At 37.2% G+C, this 15,274-nt stretch overlaps 1 protein-coding gene across 12 annotated transcripts; it reads right to left on the reverse strand.

Moving 5' to 3' along the window:
* Positions 1-1,420: 1,420 nt before the first annotated feature.
* LOC140860198 (floral homeotic protein AGAMOUS-like) lies at positions 1,421-13,378 on the reverse strand. 12 transcript variants are annotated; one of them, XR_012143623.1, is made up of 5 exons: positions 13,039-13,378; positions 12,327-12,606; positions 3,227-3,728; positions 2,893-3,001; positions 1,421-2,786 (listed from the first exon to the last, which is right to left on the reverse strand). XR_012143623.1 is itself a non-coding variant. In XM_073263059.1 (4 exons), exons 1-3 carry the CDS (start codon positions 3,748-3,750, stop codon positions 2,909-2,911), a joined length of 432 nt encoding a protein of 143 aa, XP_073119160.1. In that variant the 5' UTR covers positions 3,751-4,491; the 3' UTR covers positions 1,421-1,678; positions 2,893-2,908. The 12 variants fall into 12 exon arrangements, 5 of the variants coding, with proteins under 5 accessions (XP_073119160.1, XP_073119159.1, XP_073119163.1 ...); XR_012143628.1 differs by lacking the exon at positions 12,327-12,606; XR_012143626.1 differs by lacking the exon at positions 12,327-12,606 and having other exon boundaries at positions 13,006-13,378.
* Positions 13,379-15,274: the final 1,896 nt, after the last annotated feature.

Below are 15,274 nucleotides of genomic sequence, written 5' to 3' on the forward strand. Positions count from 1 at the left end.
GTTGGCCATTTTTCACGTTTTGGACTGCTCTTGGAGCAGTCGGCCTAAAGCAGTTGGCGTGGAGCAGCCGAGGACTGATTTTGGAGCAGTATGGAGTAGTCGTGGAGCAGCCCTTGAGGAGTTGGTCTGGAGCAGTACTAGAATTAGAGTGACCAGTTAGAACATGATTCGTTGTTTTTTGGGCAACGTGATGAACATCAAAGTCGTAGCCATTTGTCTTAGTTTCCAATGCATCAAGAATCACTTAATTTGGATTTTATATAGAGAGTTATGCTTGAAATACATGACCTGTTCCAAAACAATTTAGAACAAAACAGTCGGGGAGCAGTCAGCACTTTGAGTGAAGCAGTTGGAAATTAAGGGAGTCATTGGAGCATGATTCGTTGATTTTTGGGCAAAGTGATGAAGATGAAAGTTGTAGTCCTTTGTCTTAGATTTTTATGAAATAAATAATAACTCCATTTCGAGTTTTTATGAGAGCAATATGCTTGAAATACCAGAATATGCCATAAATTCTGCTCTACGAAATTTAATTACAGACCCAGAGACTTCAATGTAGTTCAGCCGTTCTTTATGCTCTTATTAAGACCTCAATTTGTAAAGATGATTTGTAGATCATGTTCTCAGATTTGTAATACATACTGAATCGTTTTATTTGGATAATCGAGCTGCAATATATGGCCAAAATACCAGAACTGGTTTGTCAAACTGTTTGCTATAATAAATTCGTCCAGTTCAATGTTGAGGCACCATTTGACCTAGCTAACATACAAATTGGTCAAACTAGTTTGAATATGACTTTAAGAGTTTTGAGTTTTTTGTGCAATGATTTTAGTGACTGGTCATTTGGATCATCAAGCTATGAGATAAGCTCGAAACAAGAATCTATGCCAGAAACTAAGTTGTGTTGAAATTATATTTCAACACCTTATCACTTCAAATTTGAGTTTCTAGCAGATCATTTCGCTTTGATTTGACTTCCTCAAATGATAAGCACACTCTTTGGTATCAGTCATTTCGTGTAGCGCATTGACTAACTCTTCTTGTGTAAATTCATTTGAGTTAAAGTCAAATACATGTTCACTCGTAGAAGGCTGGTTGGATGTATGTTCGTTGATGGAAGATTGATCATCAAAAGCCACAGAGCAACTATATTTATCTTCATCAGTGAAGCTTGGGGATCTATATGAGCAACATGGTTCTTCAATAGGTTCTTCCACTACAACAAAAACGCCAAATGACAATGGATAAAATCCGTTGTCGTAGGACGTCAAAAACCCGTTGTCTTTGCTTTCAAAGACAACGGATAAAATCCGTTGTTGTTGGGCGTATTTTTAACAACACCATCAGTTACAACAGTTTTAGACCCTCAACGACAACGAATTTTATCCGTTGTCTTTTTCCATATAAAAACAAAATAAAATTAAAAATTAATATATAAATTTCAATATTATAAATAAACCAAAATTTAAAATTTCAAAAATAAATTTTAATATACCATTTTTTTAGTATTACAAATCACTCGAAATTAAAATTTTAATTCAATGAACACTACAAAAAAATATCGACAAGATGGTCTGATCCTTTGCATCTTTGATGGTGTGATTAGCTCCAGCTCGCATCAACTCTTCGATCTTCGGTTTATCACCCTCTGAAGCAGCCATTAATAAAAAAATATCTACAGGGTGGATGTTCTGGTCAATAGAGCCTCCATTTTATCATATGAACCCTACACATCTAACATGCCCATATAGTTGAAGTACTGCTCAAAAAGTTCAAATTGTCATAGAGATCATGTTCTTTAAGAAGATTAAACTATTAATTGGTATAACGAGATAAGGAGATACACTTTGAATCTATCAATGCAGCATGAAATTAAAAATTTATACTTGATAAGCATCAAAGACATATTTTATTGCCTCGTTTTCAATCATAGCATGCACAATCCTCACCTTCAATATTTACTACCTAGTATTCAAACTAAACCATCTAAATTTTTTATCAATGATACTATGGAATTATACAAGAAATCCAAGATTGCCCATCTTCTAGGTTAAATTCTAGTTACCCTGCAGCTTCAACCTTGAAATGGATATCTAACTGGTGTATTCAGTAAATATTCAATCAATTGAAATCTAACTTCTATGGTTCTACTAATCAAGTGAATGTAATCAGTATTAACATAAATATGTTCGCCATAACCATACTTTCGCAAGCTTTTCCTATGAAAATCAAGCAAAAAAGAGTATTAATTTATGTGAAATTTCAACAGAACAGTCTTGAAAAATCTACCATAACATTCAATGTCAAAGAACTAATTCACATAAATATGGTTTAAAATTATCTGCGTGTTTTTTATGACCATTTCAAATTCTGCTGCGTATAGGTGAAGTGGCATATTTTTAGGAGGGAAGAGAGGATGTAACATTCCTCACTAGGCACACATCCCACCCATTTTCCTGTACCCCTATTTTCTCACTATAATCTTCTTAGAATAGCAAAGGGCAATATAAATACAAATGGGAAACCATTAATGGAAGCAAAATTAGCAAAAATATTGGCCCAAAACCTTCAAAATTAACTACCAAAGCCAATGACATGACTAAAGAAGAAATTCCTGAAAACATAGAGATTAAAGTAGAAAAGAAAAATGTCAAAACATTAATTCAAAGAAATGGACTTTCAAGTCTCTCTTTCCAAACAACACTCTTCAACTGATAAATTATATCCGACTGTATAAGGGATCCTAATCTGTTTTCAATCTCTTCCAGACTCATTTCATCCAGCTGTAAATCAAGACACACGAATCAAATAAATGAAATTGTGATATCATATATGTTGGCTACCATTACAAGAAAGCTATAATGAGATGCGGGCATGCCCATTAATTACCTCTACATCTTCAAGTTCAGCGGTTTTTGCAACTTAATTTTGATTGTCCTCCTACATCACCTTTCTTGGTAGAAACCAATTTACTGGAGGTACCTTTCTTGACAACAGGCTGAAAATTCGAAAGAAATGCAATGAAAAGGAAGAGCAAACAATCAGTAATTAAGTGACAGGAAGAAATCTCAGAACAAATGGAGATAAAACAGTCATCAACCAAGTACAGAATGAAGAAACACAATGAGGTCCTCGCGCTCCCCATTTTTCTCTTGCAATTTTTATTGGAAACCCACCAACAACTGCCAATAGGAAGTGAGAATTGGGTTAAGAAATAACTTACAGCTATATGAATAGGTTTCTTCCCACTAAGCATACTGGCTGCTGATCGTCTAAAAAATCCATCAGAAGCGTGTGGGAATAAAATAGACAGAATTTAGGATCCAACAAAAACCTTGTTAAAATCAGAACATCAGCGCACAGAAAGGGATTAGATTAATAATGCATACGGAATGATAAAGAGGGAGCATCTAAACTCCAATGAATTAGTAACAATAATTAGGAAAGTGGATGATAAACCCCCTTCACACAAAATTATACTTTTCTTTACCTATTGTTTGCATACTCGTAGAGATGGCCACGGTTGGAGAAGACAATTAGAGCAACCTCAGCATCACAAAGCACTGATAATTCATAGGCCTTCTTCAGCAGACCGTTGCGGCATTTGCAGCAGGTCACCTGCCGATTCGTTGTGTTTTCGATCCGCTTGATCTCGATCTTCCCCCTCGTAATCTTCCTCTGGTGAAACAAATCCCTTGCTTGCTCATTGTGGAATTCCATTGATTCTTGCAGCAGCAAAAGTAACATCAATTTGTGATTCTTGCAACATATGATGTTAAACAAAATAAATCAATAAAAATTTGAATCGAACTTTGCACCCCTTTGTTTGGATTCCAGAAACATCAAACTATTGCAAAAAAAAAAATTAATCTTTAAATGCATACTTCATCAAGAATTGTGTTGTGTATATGTGACAGCTATATATACTTGTTAGATTATTTGAGGCATCACCAACCTAATTGTAACAACCGATATTTTTAAATACGTAAATCCGCATGCATAATTAGAATATTTAATTATTTAAATTTTAGATTTATGGGTTAAATAATTATGTGAATTATTTGTGCATGATTTAATTTATTTTTAAGCATTTAACCCATAATTAGTGATTTTTATGATTTTTAGTATTTTAATTATTTTATCGCGTAGACGGGACCGTGGACGGACGACATGACAACTTTCTAGCCAATTAATTTCATGAGTCTTTTTAGAGCCCTAAAATATTATTATGAGTTTTATTATCTCAAAATTTTTAGTATTTAATTTTATATAATTTTAGGAGTCCATTTTTATTCAAAATAAGCCAAAATATTGACTTTTTAGTATTTTTAAAATTCCCTTAAATTGTAATTTCGAGATTTTAAATTTAGTTATCAGATTTTAACTTTTAATTAGGAGTTTAAGTTGTATATTTTATATTTAAAACCTTTTATCTATATTTAATTAACCTATATTTTTAATTAACACAAAATCAAAACCTAAGCTACCCAAAACCCTCTCAACCGATCACTCACCTCCATCAGCCGCCACCCTCACTATTCTTCATCTTCTTCGACCGAGCAAGCTCCAAGAAGAACACCATAGCCACGCTTTTGAAGGTCCAAAGCTTGTCGTCGTCGTCCCGTCGTCCCGGAATCGTCTCACGCTCGTTTTCTCTTCGTTTTTCGGTGAAAGGCATGATTCCTTCTATTTTCTTTGTGCCATGACAGTAATTAGATGTGTGCGTGCGTGAACATCAGTTTATTGTTCAAGATTTTTCAGAAAAACGCTTTGATATGCATTGTGTTCTTGTATTCCTTCCATCATGTTCATATTTTTCCTCCATGGCTTGTATGGATGCTGGTCAGGGTTTCCTAAGGGGGGTGGGGATGGCCTGGGCTCCAATGGCTTGAGTGGCTCGAGCCAAACGAGCCCAGGAGGGCGTTTGGTTCAGTCGGCCGAGAAGGGATGCGCAGGTAGGGTTTGTTGGAAGAGGGATGGGGCTCGGTCCTGTGGGGTGCATGGGCCGGGGTCAGGGGCTAGGTTGGGTCCGCCCAAACGTGGGCTAAGTTTGGGCGGCGGGGCTCCGGCCAGGGGTGGCCGGAGCAGGGCGGCAGCAGCCCTGGAAGGGCTGCTGCTCGCGGCTGCGGTTGCAAGGGAAGGAGGGGCTTTAGGGTTTGAAGGGTCCGGGTCGGGTGGTTAGGTCCGGGTCGGGTCAGTCAAGTCTTGGGTCAAGTTAGTTGGGTCCGGGTCCGGGTTAAGTTAGTTGGGCTCGGGTATTTTTATTTTTAAGTTTTAAGTTTAATTAAAGGTTTAATGGGCCTAATTAAATCTTAAAATATTATTGGGCTCCATTTAATTATTTTGGGTTGAATTTAATTATTTGGGGTTAAATTATTTTAATTAAGTGAGCCCTCTAAATTTTATGGGCTTTAGGGCCCATAAAAGTTATTGGGCCAGTCTTTGGGCTTTTGGGCCTATTGGGCCAGTTTGAGTTGTTATTGGGCCTAGAAGGTTTTATGGGCTTTAAATTATTTTAATTGGGCTTAGAACAATTCTAATGGGCTTAAGTATGTTATTGGGCCAGTCTCAGTGTTAATGGGCCAGATTTATGTAATTGGGCTTGAGAGTAGGGCCAGCAGTCCAGTACAATCCATGAGAAAATTTCATGTGTCCTGATTATATATTTAATTATTTTTATGCATTGAAGTTATTTTAATATGTATATGTTAGTATGAAATCAAATTAAATATATATGAAGGACACACATTTTTATTTAAGTACATGCATTCATGAAATAATATTTTATGCATGATTTAATGTTTAAGGTTGAGCAAAAGAAAATATTTTATGTTGGAAGTTGAAGTAGTGTGACAATTTAAGGGGGATTCGTCCCCATATGATTGAAGGGCAGTTTACTGTCAATTTAAGAGATGATTCGTCACCGCCACGTACGTTGGTTTCCACGCTAATCAGTATTTAATGTATGATTTAAGGTTACACTACGGATACAACCATGCGATGTTAGAAAATAATTGCTCAACAATGTTTATGTATTATGTTATTTAAGTTAAGTTATGTTATGTTATGAAATTTTCAAGCATGCTCATTCATGTATATGTATGTATTAGTATTAAATTGATTTAAATTATTTTAAACCCTTGTTATGTTAGCATGTTGGGCCTCTAGGCTCACTACACTGGTATGGTGCAGGTGAGTACGTTGAGGATGAGGTTGTACCCACCCGAGGCGAGGATGTATGAGCGGGCATGCAGTGACCCCGTGACCGTGATAGATGTCTGAGTCACATGCATGTTTTGATTATGTCAGCACGTTACACATTTTATATTATTTTTCAGTGGTTGTGAGTTTTGAATATTTTATTGAATATTGACAGTGCATGCAAATTTTAATCATTTTATTTATGCAGTATTTTTAATTAAATGTTTGACTCAGATATTTATTTTATTTTAAAGAATGCATTTTTATTTAAGTATTTAATTGTTTATTTATTTATTTATTTTTAAATCTTTTTATTCTGTGCATATATGTATGGGCATATATGTACATATTTTATTTAGTAAGTATATAAAAAAAAAATTCCGCATATTTATTTATTAATTATAGAGTTAGGGTCGTTTCAGTTGGTATCAGAGCACGGTCCTTGGAGGGGTCATTACTGCTATGCGAGCTCAGAAATCCACGCTACCGGTCTGTAAGTTTTAAGTGTTTACAGCATGATTTACTTATAAGAATTTAAGTTAGCATTAAATTTTTTTGTAAAACCACTTAGTTATGCATGGCGATTTACGTAAAGAAATATGTGGTGGTGCAGAATGCCTCCGAGACCAGTTAACAGATGTGGGGGACCTCCACCTCCACCTCCGCAGAACCCTATTGCAGCATTGGAGCAGGCCAATGCGAATATGATGGCGGGGATTACTGCTCTGTTAGAGCAGTAGGCTACTCGTCCCAGGTTGTCCCATGAGGAGGACGTTGCTGAGAGGTTCCAGAAGAAGGGACCCAAGGAGTTTGTGGGGACCACCGATCCCTTGGTGGCGGAGGGATGGATTCGCTCTCTGGAGTCCATCTTTGCTTATATGGGGATCACAGACACCGACAGGGTGAACTGTGCGACGTACATGCTGAGGGGTGATGCAGCGCTCTGGTGGGAGGGTGCAGCCAGGGGAGTTCACCTTCCTACACTGACATGGGCAGAGTTTAGGCGTATCTTCTACGCCAAGTACTTCACTGAGGATGTGTGCAGTCGCATGATCTGTGAGTTTATGAGTCTCCGCCAGGGGGACAAGACAGTGGTTGAGTATGTGAGACAGTTCGAGAGGGGCTGTCACTTTGTGCCTCTGATTTCAGATAGTCCACCAGAGAAGTTGAGGCAGTTTGTGGAGGGTTTGAAGGCGGATATCAAGCATGATGTTCGCATGGCAGACGTCCTTACTTATGAGTCTGCAGTCAGTAGAGCCCTGCGTTCCGAGGAGGGTCGGAGAGAGATTCAGAGGGAGCAGCAGGGGAAGAGGCAGTTTCAGGCTGGGTATCAGCGACCATCTTCGCAGCCTCCTGCGAAAAAGCAGTTTACAGGGTCGGCTAAGGGCCCGAATCCATAGCAGAGGCTCACACATCTCCGTACTCCATTCACTCCGGAAGTACGAAGATGTACAAAGATTTGTAGCTATTGTATTGGTGGCCCGGGATGAAGAGTGACATCGGGAGAGTGGTGTCAGAGTGCTTGACTTGTCAGCAAGTCAAGGCAGAGCATCAGCGTCCAGCAGGACTTCTTAGACCTCTTCCTATTTCGGAATGGAAATGGGAGAATATTACGATGGACTTTGTGGTTGGCTTACCGAGGAGTGCCAGAGGTTGCACAGCGATTTGGGTGATTGTGGATAGACTCACCAAGTCAGCTCATTTCTTGCCGGTGAGGACTACTTATACTTTGACACAGTATGCGGAGCTTTACATCAGAGAGATTGTTAGACTGCATGGCATACCATTGTCTATTGTGTCAGACAGAGATCCGAGATTCACATCTGCGTTTTGGAAGAGTCTGCACACAGCTTTGGGGACGAGGCTTTTGTTCAGTACAGCGTTTCATCCCCAGACAGATGGTCAGTCTGAGAGAGTGATCCAGGTTCTCGAGGATCTTCTGAGAGCTTGTGTCATTGATTTTCGGGGCTCTTGGGAGACTAGACTGTCATTAGTGGAGTTTACCTATAACAACAGTTTTCAGTCGTCTATAGGTATGGCTCCTTATGCAGCATTGTATGGGAGGAGATGCAGATCTCCTGTGCATTGGGATGAGGTTGGTGAGCGGATTCTACTGGGTCCTGAGATTGTGCAGCAGACAGCTGACATAGTGACTCAGATTCGAGATCGGATGAGGACTGCTCAGAATCGGCAGAAGAGTTATGCAGATGCCAGACGACGAGATTTGGAGTTCGCTGTAGGTGATCACGTATTCCTGAAGGTGTCACCTATGAAGGGAGTAGTGCGTTTTGGCCGGAGAAGCAAGCTTAATCCGAGGTATATAGGGCCATTCCAGATCTTGGAGAGAGTTGGCACGTTGGCCTACCGTTTAGCTCTACCTCCAGGGCTAGCGGCAGTGCACAACGTTTTCCATATATCCATGCTTCGGAGATATGTCTCCAACCCGTCGCATGTGTTGGATTTCGAGCCCTTACAGTTGCCACCAGATCTAGCGTATGAGGAGAGGCCAGTGCGGATCTTGGCTAGGGAGGAGCGGAGGCTTAGGACGCGGGTCATACCGATGGTCAGAGTCCAGTGGCTGAATCACTCAGAGGAGGAAGCTACTTGGGAGACCGAGGCAGACATGAGGACTCGCTACCCGGAGTTGTTCGGGTAAGTACTTTAATTTCGAGGACGAAATTCAATTTAAGGGGGGGAGAATTGTAACACCCGGTATTTTTAAATACGTAAATCCGCATGCATAATTAGGATATTTAATTATTTAAATTTTAGATTTATGGGTTAAATAATTATGTGAATTATTTGTGCATGATTTAATTTATTTTTAAGCATTTAACCCATAATTAGTGATTTTTATGATTTTTAGTATTTTAATTATTTTATCGCGTCCGTGGACGGACGAGATGACAACTTTCTAGCCAATTTATTTCATGAGTCTTTTTAGAGCCCTAAAATATTATTTTGAGTTTTATTATCTCAAAATTTTTAGTATTTAATTTTATATAATTTTAGGAGTCCATTTTTATTCAAAATAAGCCAAAATATTGACTTTTTAGTATTTTTAAAATTCCCTTAAATTGTAATTTCGAGATTTTAAATTTAGTTATCAGATTTTAACTTTTAATTAAGAGTTTAAGTTGTATATTTTATATTTAAAACCTTTTATCTATATTTAATTAACCTATATTTTTAATTAACACAAAATCAAAACCTAAGCTACCCAAAACCCTCTCAACCGATCACTCACCTCCATCAGCCGCCACCCTCACTATTCTTCATCTTCTTCGACCGAGCAAGCTCCAAGAAGAACACCATAGCCACGCTTTTGAAGGTCCAAAGCTTGTCGTCGTCGTCCCGTCGTCCCGAAATCGTCTCACGCTCGTTTTCTCTTCGTTTTTCGGTGAAAGGCATGATTCCTTCTATTTTCTTTGTGCCATGACAGTAATTAGATGTGTGCGTGCGTGAACATCAGTTTATTGTTCAAGATTTTTCAGAAAAACGCTTTGATATGCATTGTGTTCTTGTATTCCTTCCATCATGTTCATATTTTTCCTCCATGGCTTGTATGGATGCTGGTCAGGGTTTTCTAAGGGGGGTGGGGATGGCCTGGGCTCCAATGGCTTGAGTGGCTCGAGCCAAACGAGCCCAGGAGGGCGTTTGGTTCAGTCGGCCGAGAAGGGATGCGCAGGTAGGGTTTGTTGGAAGAGGGATGGGGCTCGGTCCTGTGGGGTGCATGGGCCGGGGTCAGGGGCTAGGTTGGGTCCGCCCAAACGTGGGCTAAGTTTGGGCGGCGGGGCTCCGGCCAGGGGTGGCCGGAGCAGGGCGGCAGCAGCCCTGGAAGGGCTGCTGCTCGCGGCTGCGGTTGCAAGGGAAGGAGGGGCTTTAGGGTTTGAAGGGTCCGGGTCGGGTGGTTAGGTCCGGGTCGGGTCAGTCAAGTCTTGGGTCAAGTTAGTTGGGTCCGGGTCCGGGTTAAGTTAGTTGGGCTCGGGTATTTTTATTTTTAAGTTTTAAGTTTAATTAAAGGTTTAATGGGCCTAATTAAATCTTAAAATATTATTGGGCTCCATTTAATTATTTTGGGTTGAATTTAATTATTTGGGGTTAAATTATTTTAATTAAGTGAGCCCTCTAAATTTTATGGGCTTTAGGGCCCATAAAAGTTATTGGGCCAGTCTTTGGGCTTTTGGGCCCATTGGGCCAGTTTGAGTTGTTATTGGGCCTAGAAGGTTTTATGGGCTTTAAATTATTTTAATTGGGCTTAGAACAATTCTAATGGGCTTAAGTATGTTATTGGGCCAGTCTCAGTGTTAATGGGCCAGATTTATGTAATTGGGCTTGAGAGTAGGGCCAGCAGTCCAGTACAATCCATGAGAAAATTTCATGTGTCCTGATTATATATTTAATTATTTTTATGCATTGAAGTTATTTTAATATGTATATGTTAGTATGAAATCAAATTAAATATATATGAAGGACACACATTTTTATTTAAGTACATGCATTCATGAAATAATATTTTATGCATGATTTAATGTTTAAGGTTGAGCAAAAGAAAATATTTTATGTTGGAAGTTGAAGTAGTGTGACAATTTAAGGGGGATTCGTCCCCATATGATTGAAGGGCAGTTTACTGTCAATTTAAGAGATGATTCGTCACCGCCACGTACGTTGGTTTCCACGCTAATCAGTATTTAATGTATGATTTAAGGTTACACTACGGATACAACCATGCGATGTTAGAAAATAATTGCTCAACAATGTTTATGTATTATGTTATTTAAGTTAAGTTATGTTATGTTATGAAATTTTCAAGCATGCTCATTCATGTATATGTATGTATTAGTATTAAATTGATTTAAATTATTTTAAACCCTTGTTATGTTAGCATGTTGGGCCTCTAGGCTCACTACACTGGTATGGTGCAGGTGAGTACGTTGAGGATGAGGTTGTACCCACCCGAGGCGAGGATGTATGAGCGGGCATGCAGTGACCCCGTGACCGTGATAGATGTCTGAGTCACATGCATGTTTTGATTATGTCAGCACGTTACACATTTTATATTATTTTTCAGTGGTTGTGAGTTTTGAATATTTTATTGAATATTGACAGTGCATGCAAATTTTAATCATTTTATTTATGCAGTATTTTTAATTAAATGTTTGACTCAGATATTTATTTTATTTTAAAGAATGCATTTTTATTTAAGTATTTAATTGTTTATTTATTTATTTATTTTTAAATATTTTTATTCTGTGCATATATGTATGGGCATATATGTACATATTTTATTTAGTAAATATAAAAAAAAAAAAATTTCCGCATATTTATTTATTAATTATAGAGTTAGGGTCGTTTCACTAATAGTAGTTGAAGGTTTCTTGAGAGCAGAAGACGAATTAAATTGCTTTGTGATGCTTTCTGCAGATGTAAGGAACTTATGCAGAAAAATGTTAAGGAGTTGTGTATTTATAAAGTAAAGTTGACTCGTATTGCCATGATAGTAATGGATAACTGATCTCTGTTGTTGGCATAGCTAATTGTTTTTATTTAACCAAAATATCACAACCACTCGGACAAATATTAAAACACAACGGCCTCTGTTATGTAACTATAACAACCACCATGTCTGAAAACATTAAAAAAACAAAAGAGACGAACAAGATACCAAAGTTGATCTTAACTCAATAACCGAACACATGCAAACTTTTAGAACCACGAAACCAAAAAATTCCTAAATGAAACATTTACACAACGCAACCATTTCAATGCATCAATCAACCAGAGGTGGACGGACTACTCCCTCGTTAAAAATATCAAAAAGGACTACTCCCTCGTTAAAAATATCCTTTCCATATTTACAAATAATTAATGAGAAATTATATACATATTTATGTTTTTTAATTCAGGAGTCTGAAGCAACAATAAAATCCAACTCATTTCAATTAGTTCATGCTCATGATTTACTGCTTAACATCAAATCACATCAAATCGTATCCTTGAATAATCTGAAATAAACATCCACTCTTCCCTAAACAGAATCATGTCATAATTTTAACAAATAAACAAGAAAACATTAATCCTTAATAAAAACCAACTAATTCAAGTAATTAATTGGATATTACCTAAAATGCAAAATCGAAATACAGGAGCCAAGAACTGGATTGGGATCTAAATCTGCAGTACTTTTAGCTCAAATGACAGGGTCAGAGACTGGGATTTCATTTCAATGAGCTGTAATAATTTATCTTTCCACTTGTTGATGGGCATAGCCCTAAAATTATTATTGATCTGATCTCTGGTAATAATTTTTCCTCATTTTTGACCGATAGAAACACGAATAGAAGCAAGGTCATAGCGTCACACACGCTATCGTTGTGTATAAAACTCCGCTCTGCCCACATGCTGCACCAATTTCAAATTATATATCTTATAATTCAATAATTAAAAAAAGAAAAAGAAAAAATGTACATGTGAAACTTGCAACTTGATCCTTTGTCAACAATCTCAGAAATTCACCCGAACGTAATACATGGGCACCAACACGTAATTTAACCTGATAATATTGATCATTTTAATTAAATTAAGTGAATATATAGTAGCTAGCTAATTGGTATGAATGAAGGATTAAAAAACTCACAGTTTTCAACATCTGAGAAGCAATCGAATAGGCCAGTATCATATCTCGATTTATAAACTACATGTAGACTGAACCTACTATCAAAGCATGAATTCGAAGCTAACATACTAAAATAGACCATCACATCAAAAAGAACCCTAATACAATAAATAACAAAGGCTTACATGCAATAATCAAGTGAAATTTTTAATTCATACCCCCCCGATTCTCTTCGATCGGTGCACAAGAAGATCCGTTGCTTTGAGCTGAAAGTTTCGGGCTTGCTAAGCTTTGAATCTAAGCCATAAAATTAAGAAATGACCCAAAATCTGCTCGAAAATGAAGAGTAAATCACGCACAGAAACAGCTCATGAACAACACCTCTTTTCGCGTGATTTAGGGTTCGATTTTTTTATATTCAAAGCTAAAATGAAAGGTACAAGTCATGGGTAGGTGAGTCAAGGTCGGCCGACCCATTTCTGGTGGTGTAAGGCAGCGGAGGCGACACAAGGACTAAGATAAAGAGGTCGGGCGATGGGTTTGGGTAGGGTAAGGGTTCTTTCTCTCCCTTTTTGTGTTCTTTTTGTTAAACGTTTAAGTATGTGTACATGTATATGTATGATTAAAATATATCAATTTTTAAATAAATAAAAAAAACCACAGTTTTATTGATCTTTCAAATATGCATTAAGATCAAAAATGCATTAAGACACTGGTTGATAAAAATCGTTGTCGTAGCCCAAAACAAAAACCGCTAATAAACAACAGTTTTTAAAAACTTTTGTCTCTTACACGTTGTCTTTGATTAAGAAAAAACGCTAAAAGACAATGGTTTTAATTAAAATCATTGTTAGCAAAAGACAACGGTTTTAGCGTATTAAGACACTAGTTGATAAAAATCGTTGTCGTAGCCCAAAACAAAAACCGCTAATAGACAACAGTTTTTAAAAACTTTTGTCTTTTACCCGTTGTCTTTGATTAAGAAAAAACGTTCAAAGACAATGGTTTTAATTAAAATCGTTGTTAGCAAAAGACAACGGTTTTAGCGTAAAACCATTGTCTTTTGAGTGTTGTTGATTTAAATATTTCTTGTATTGTTCAATAGGTTTAATCAATGGAATCCTGCTCTCCTCAGTCTTTATCACCTCATCCCTTAGCGTGATAAACTGCTGTCAGATATTCTTAGCCATAGAATATGTCTCAACAGTCTTGGTAGTGCAGTTGTCCACAGTGATGTACCAAAAGCTCTTGGCGATCTCACTCAAAGTAGCCATTTGAAATATGTTCAGAGACGAGAAGGGACCTCTCTCTTATACCACTTGTTAGGATCGGGTATAAGGGCATGTGATCTACCTAAACTGATGTACTTTAGCAGTTGACCTGATAAGTTCATATTTTGATATATATATTTAATTTATTTGTTGCTGATTAAATTTAATTTTAATAGTTAAAATGTTGTTGGTGGCTAAAAATCGTGTTTTTTTTTCTAACGTATAGGTCCGATCAAGAAATATGAGTTGAAATGATGGAAAAAAATAAGTATTTTCATTCCTATTGGGCAGGATTTTAAATATTTGAAGTCCAGCCCGTCTCGATTTTTTTTTTCCATTAAAAGGAATCTTGAAGAAACAGAGCATCGTCGAATTGAGAGAAAGATGGGATTTTGAATTTCTCTTCCTCATTCACGTAAATTGGCCCATATCTAGGATTGGTTAAGTGGATTGGTGAGGTGGAGAATAGGTGAAATACGTATAGTGGAGGGAAGCCAACCATCACACAGAACACGGCATTAGAGAAGTGAAGAATTTGGAGATTGGGATATTCACGTACAGGAGTATATATTGGAGAGAGAATTTAGATTTGAAAAAAACTCTGGACAAGCAGCACCAGAAAGCAAAGCAGAGAAGAGCAGAGCACGGAGAACTTTTGTCGAACATCTTTTATTCTAATATCTAAATTTTGTTCTTTATTTATTTTGGAAAAGAAATCATGACCAAAAGCAATTTCGAGATTTTATTCTAATATCAAAATTTTGTTCTTTATTTATTTTGGATTAAACTATGTTTAAATCATTGAAAAATTTTGTCGAACATCTTTTATTCATTATAATTATGAACTAAGTTTTGTTTATTGAGATTAGGGAATCCGTTGCTTGAACCTATTATTTATTTATTGGTTATTTGATTGAATTCTTGAAGTTCTTAAGTGCATATTTTATTGTTTTTGTGCTTTCAAATATTAGCTACCTTTGAATGATTTTGTGTATTATAATTGAGATCGAGAGATGAAATTATAGTATGATATTGTTTGCACACAAAAATAGCTCGAGCGGGTGTATTGCGGGTGTGTCAGGCACTCACGTGCCAAAATATAAAAAATGAAAATAAAGATGTAATTTAACTTCTAAAATCAAGCGAAAATGAGCCCCGGTTTCACCGTCAGTCTCAGTTCCAC

The sequence above is a fragment of the Henckelia pumila genome, chromosome 4 (genome assembly GCF_033568475.1).
Source record: "Henckelia pumila isolate YLH828 chromosome 4, ASM3356847v2, whole genome shotgun sequence".
Lineage (NCBI taxonomy): Eukaryota > Viridiplantae > Streptophyta > Magnoliopsida > Lamiales > Gesneriaceae > Henckelia > Henckelia pumila.

Coding starts and splice junctions, on each gene's coding strand:
- LOC140860198 (XM_073263059.1), bottom strand. CDS start 3,750: ATGTTACTTTTGCTGCTGCAAGAATCAATGGAATTCCACAATGAGCAA. Junction 3,186..3,493: donor TACGAGTATGCAAACAATAG/GTAAAGAAAAGT, acceptor TCCTATTGGCAG/TTGTTGGTGGGTTTCCAATA. Junction 3,002..3,103: donor GTTTCTTCATTCTGTACTTG/GTTGATGACTGT, acceptor TCGAATTTTCAG/CCTGTTGTCAAGAAAGGTAC.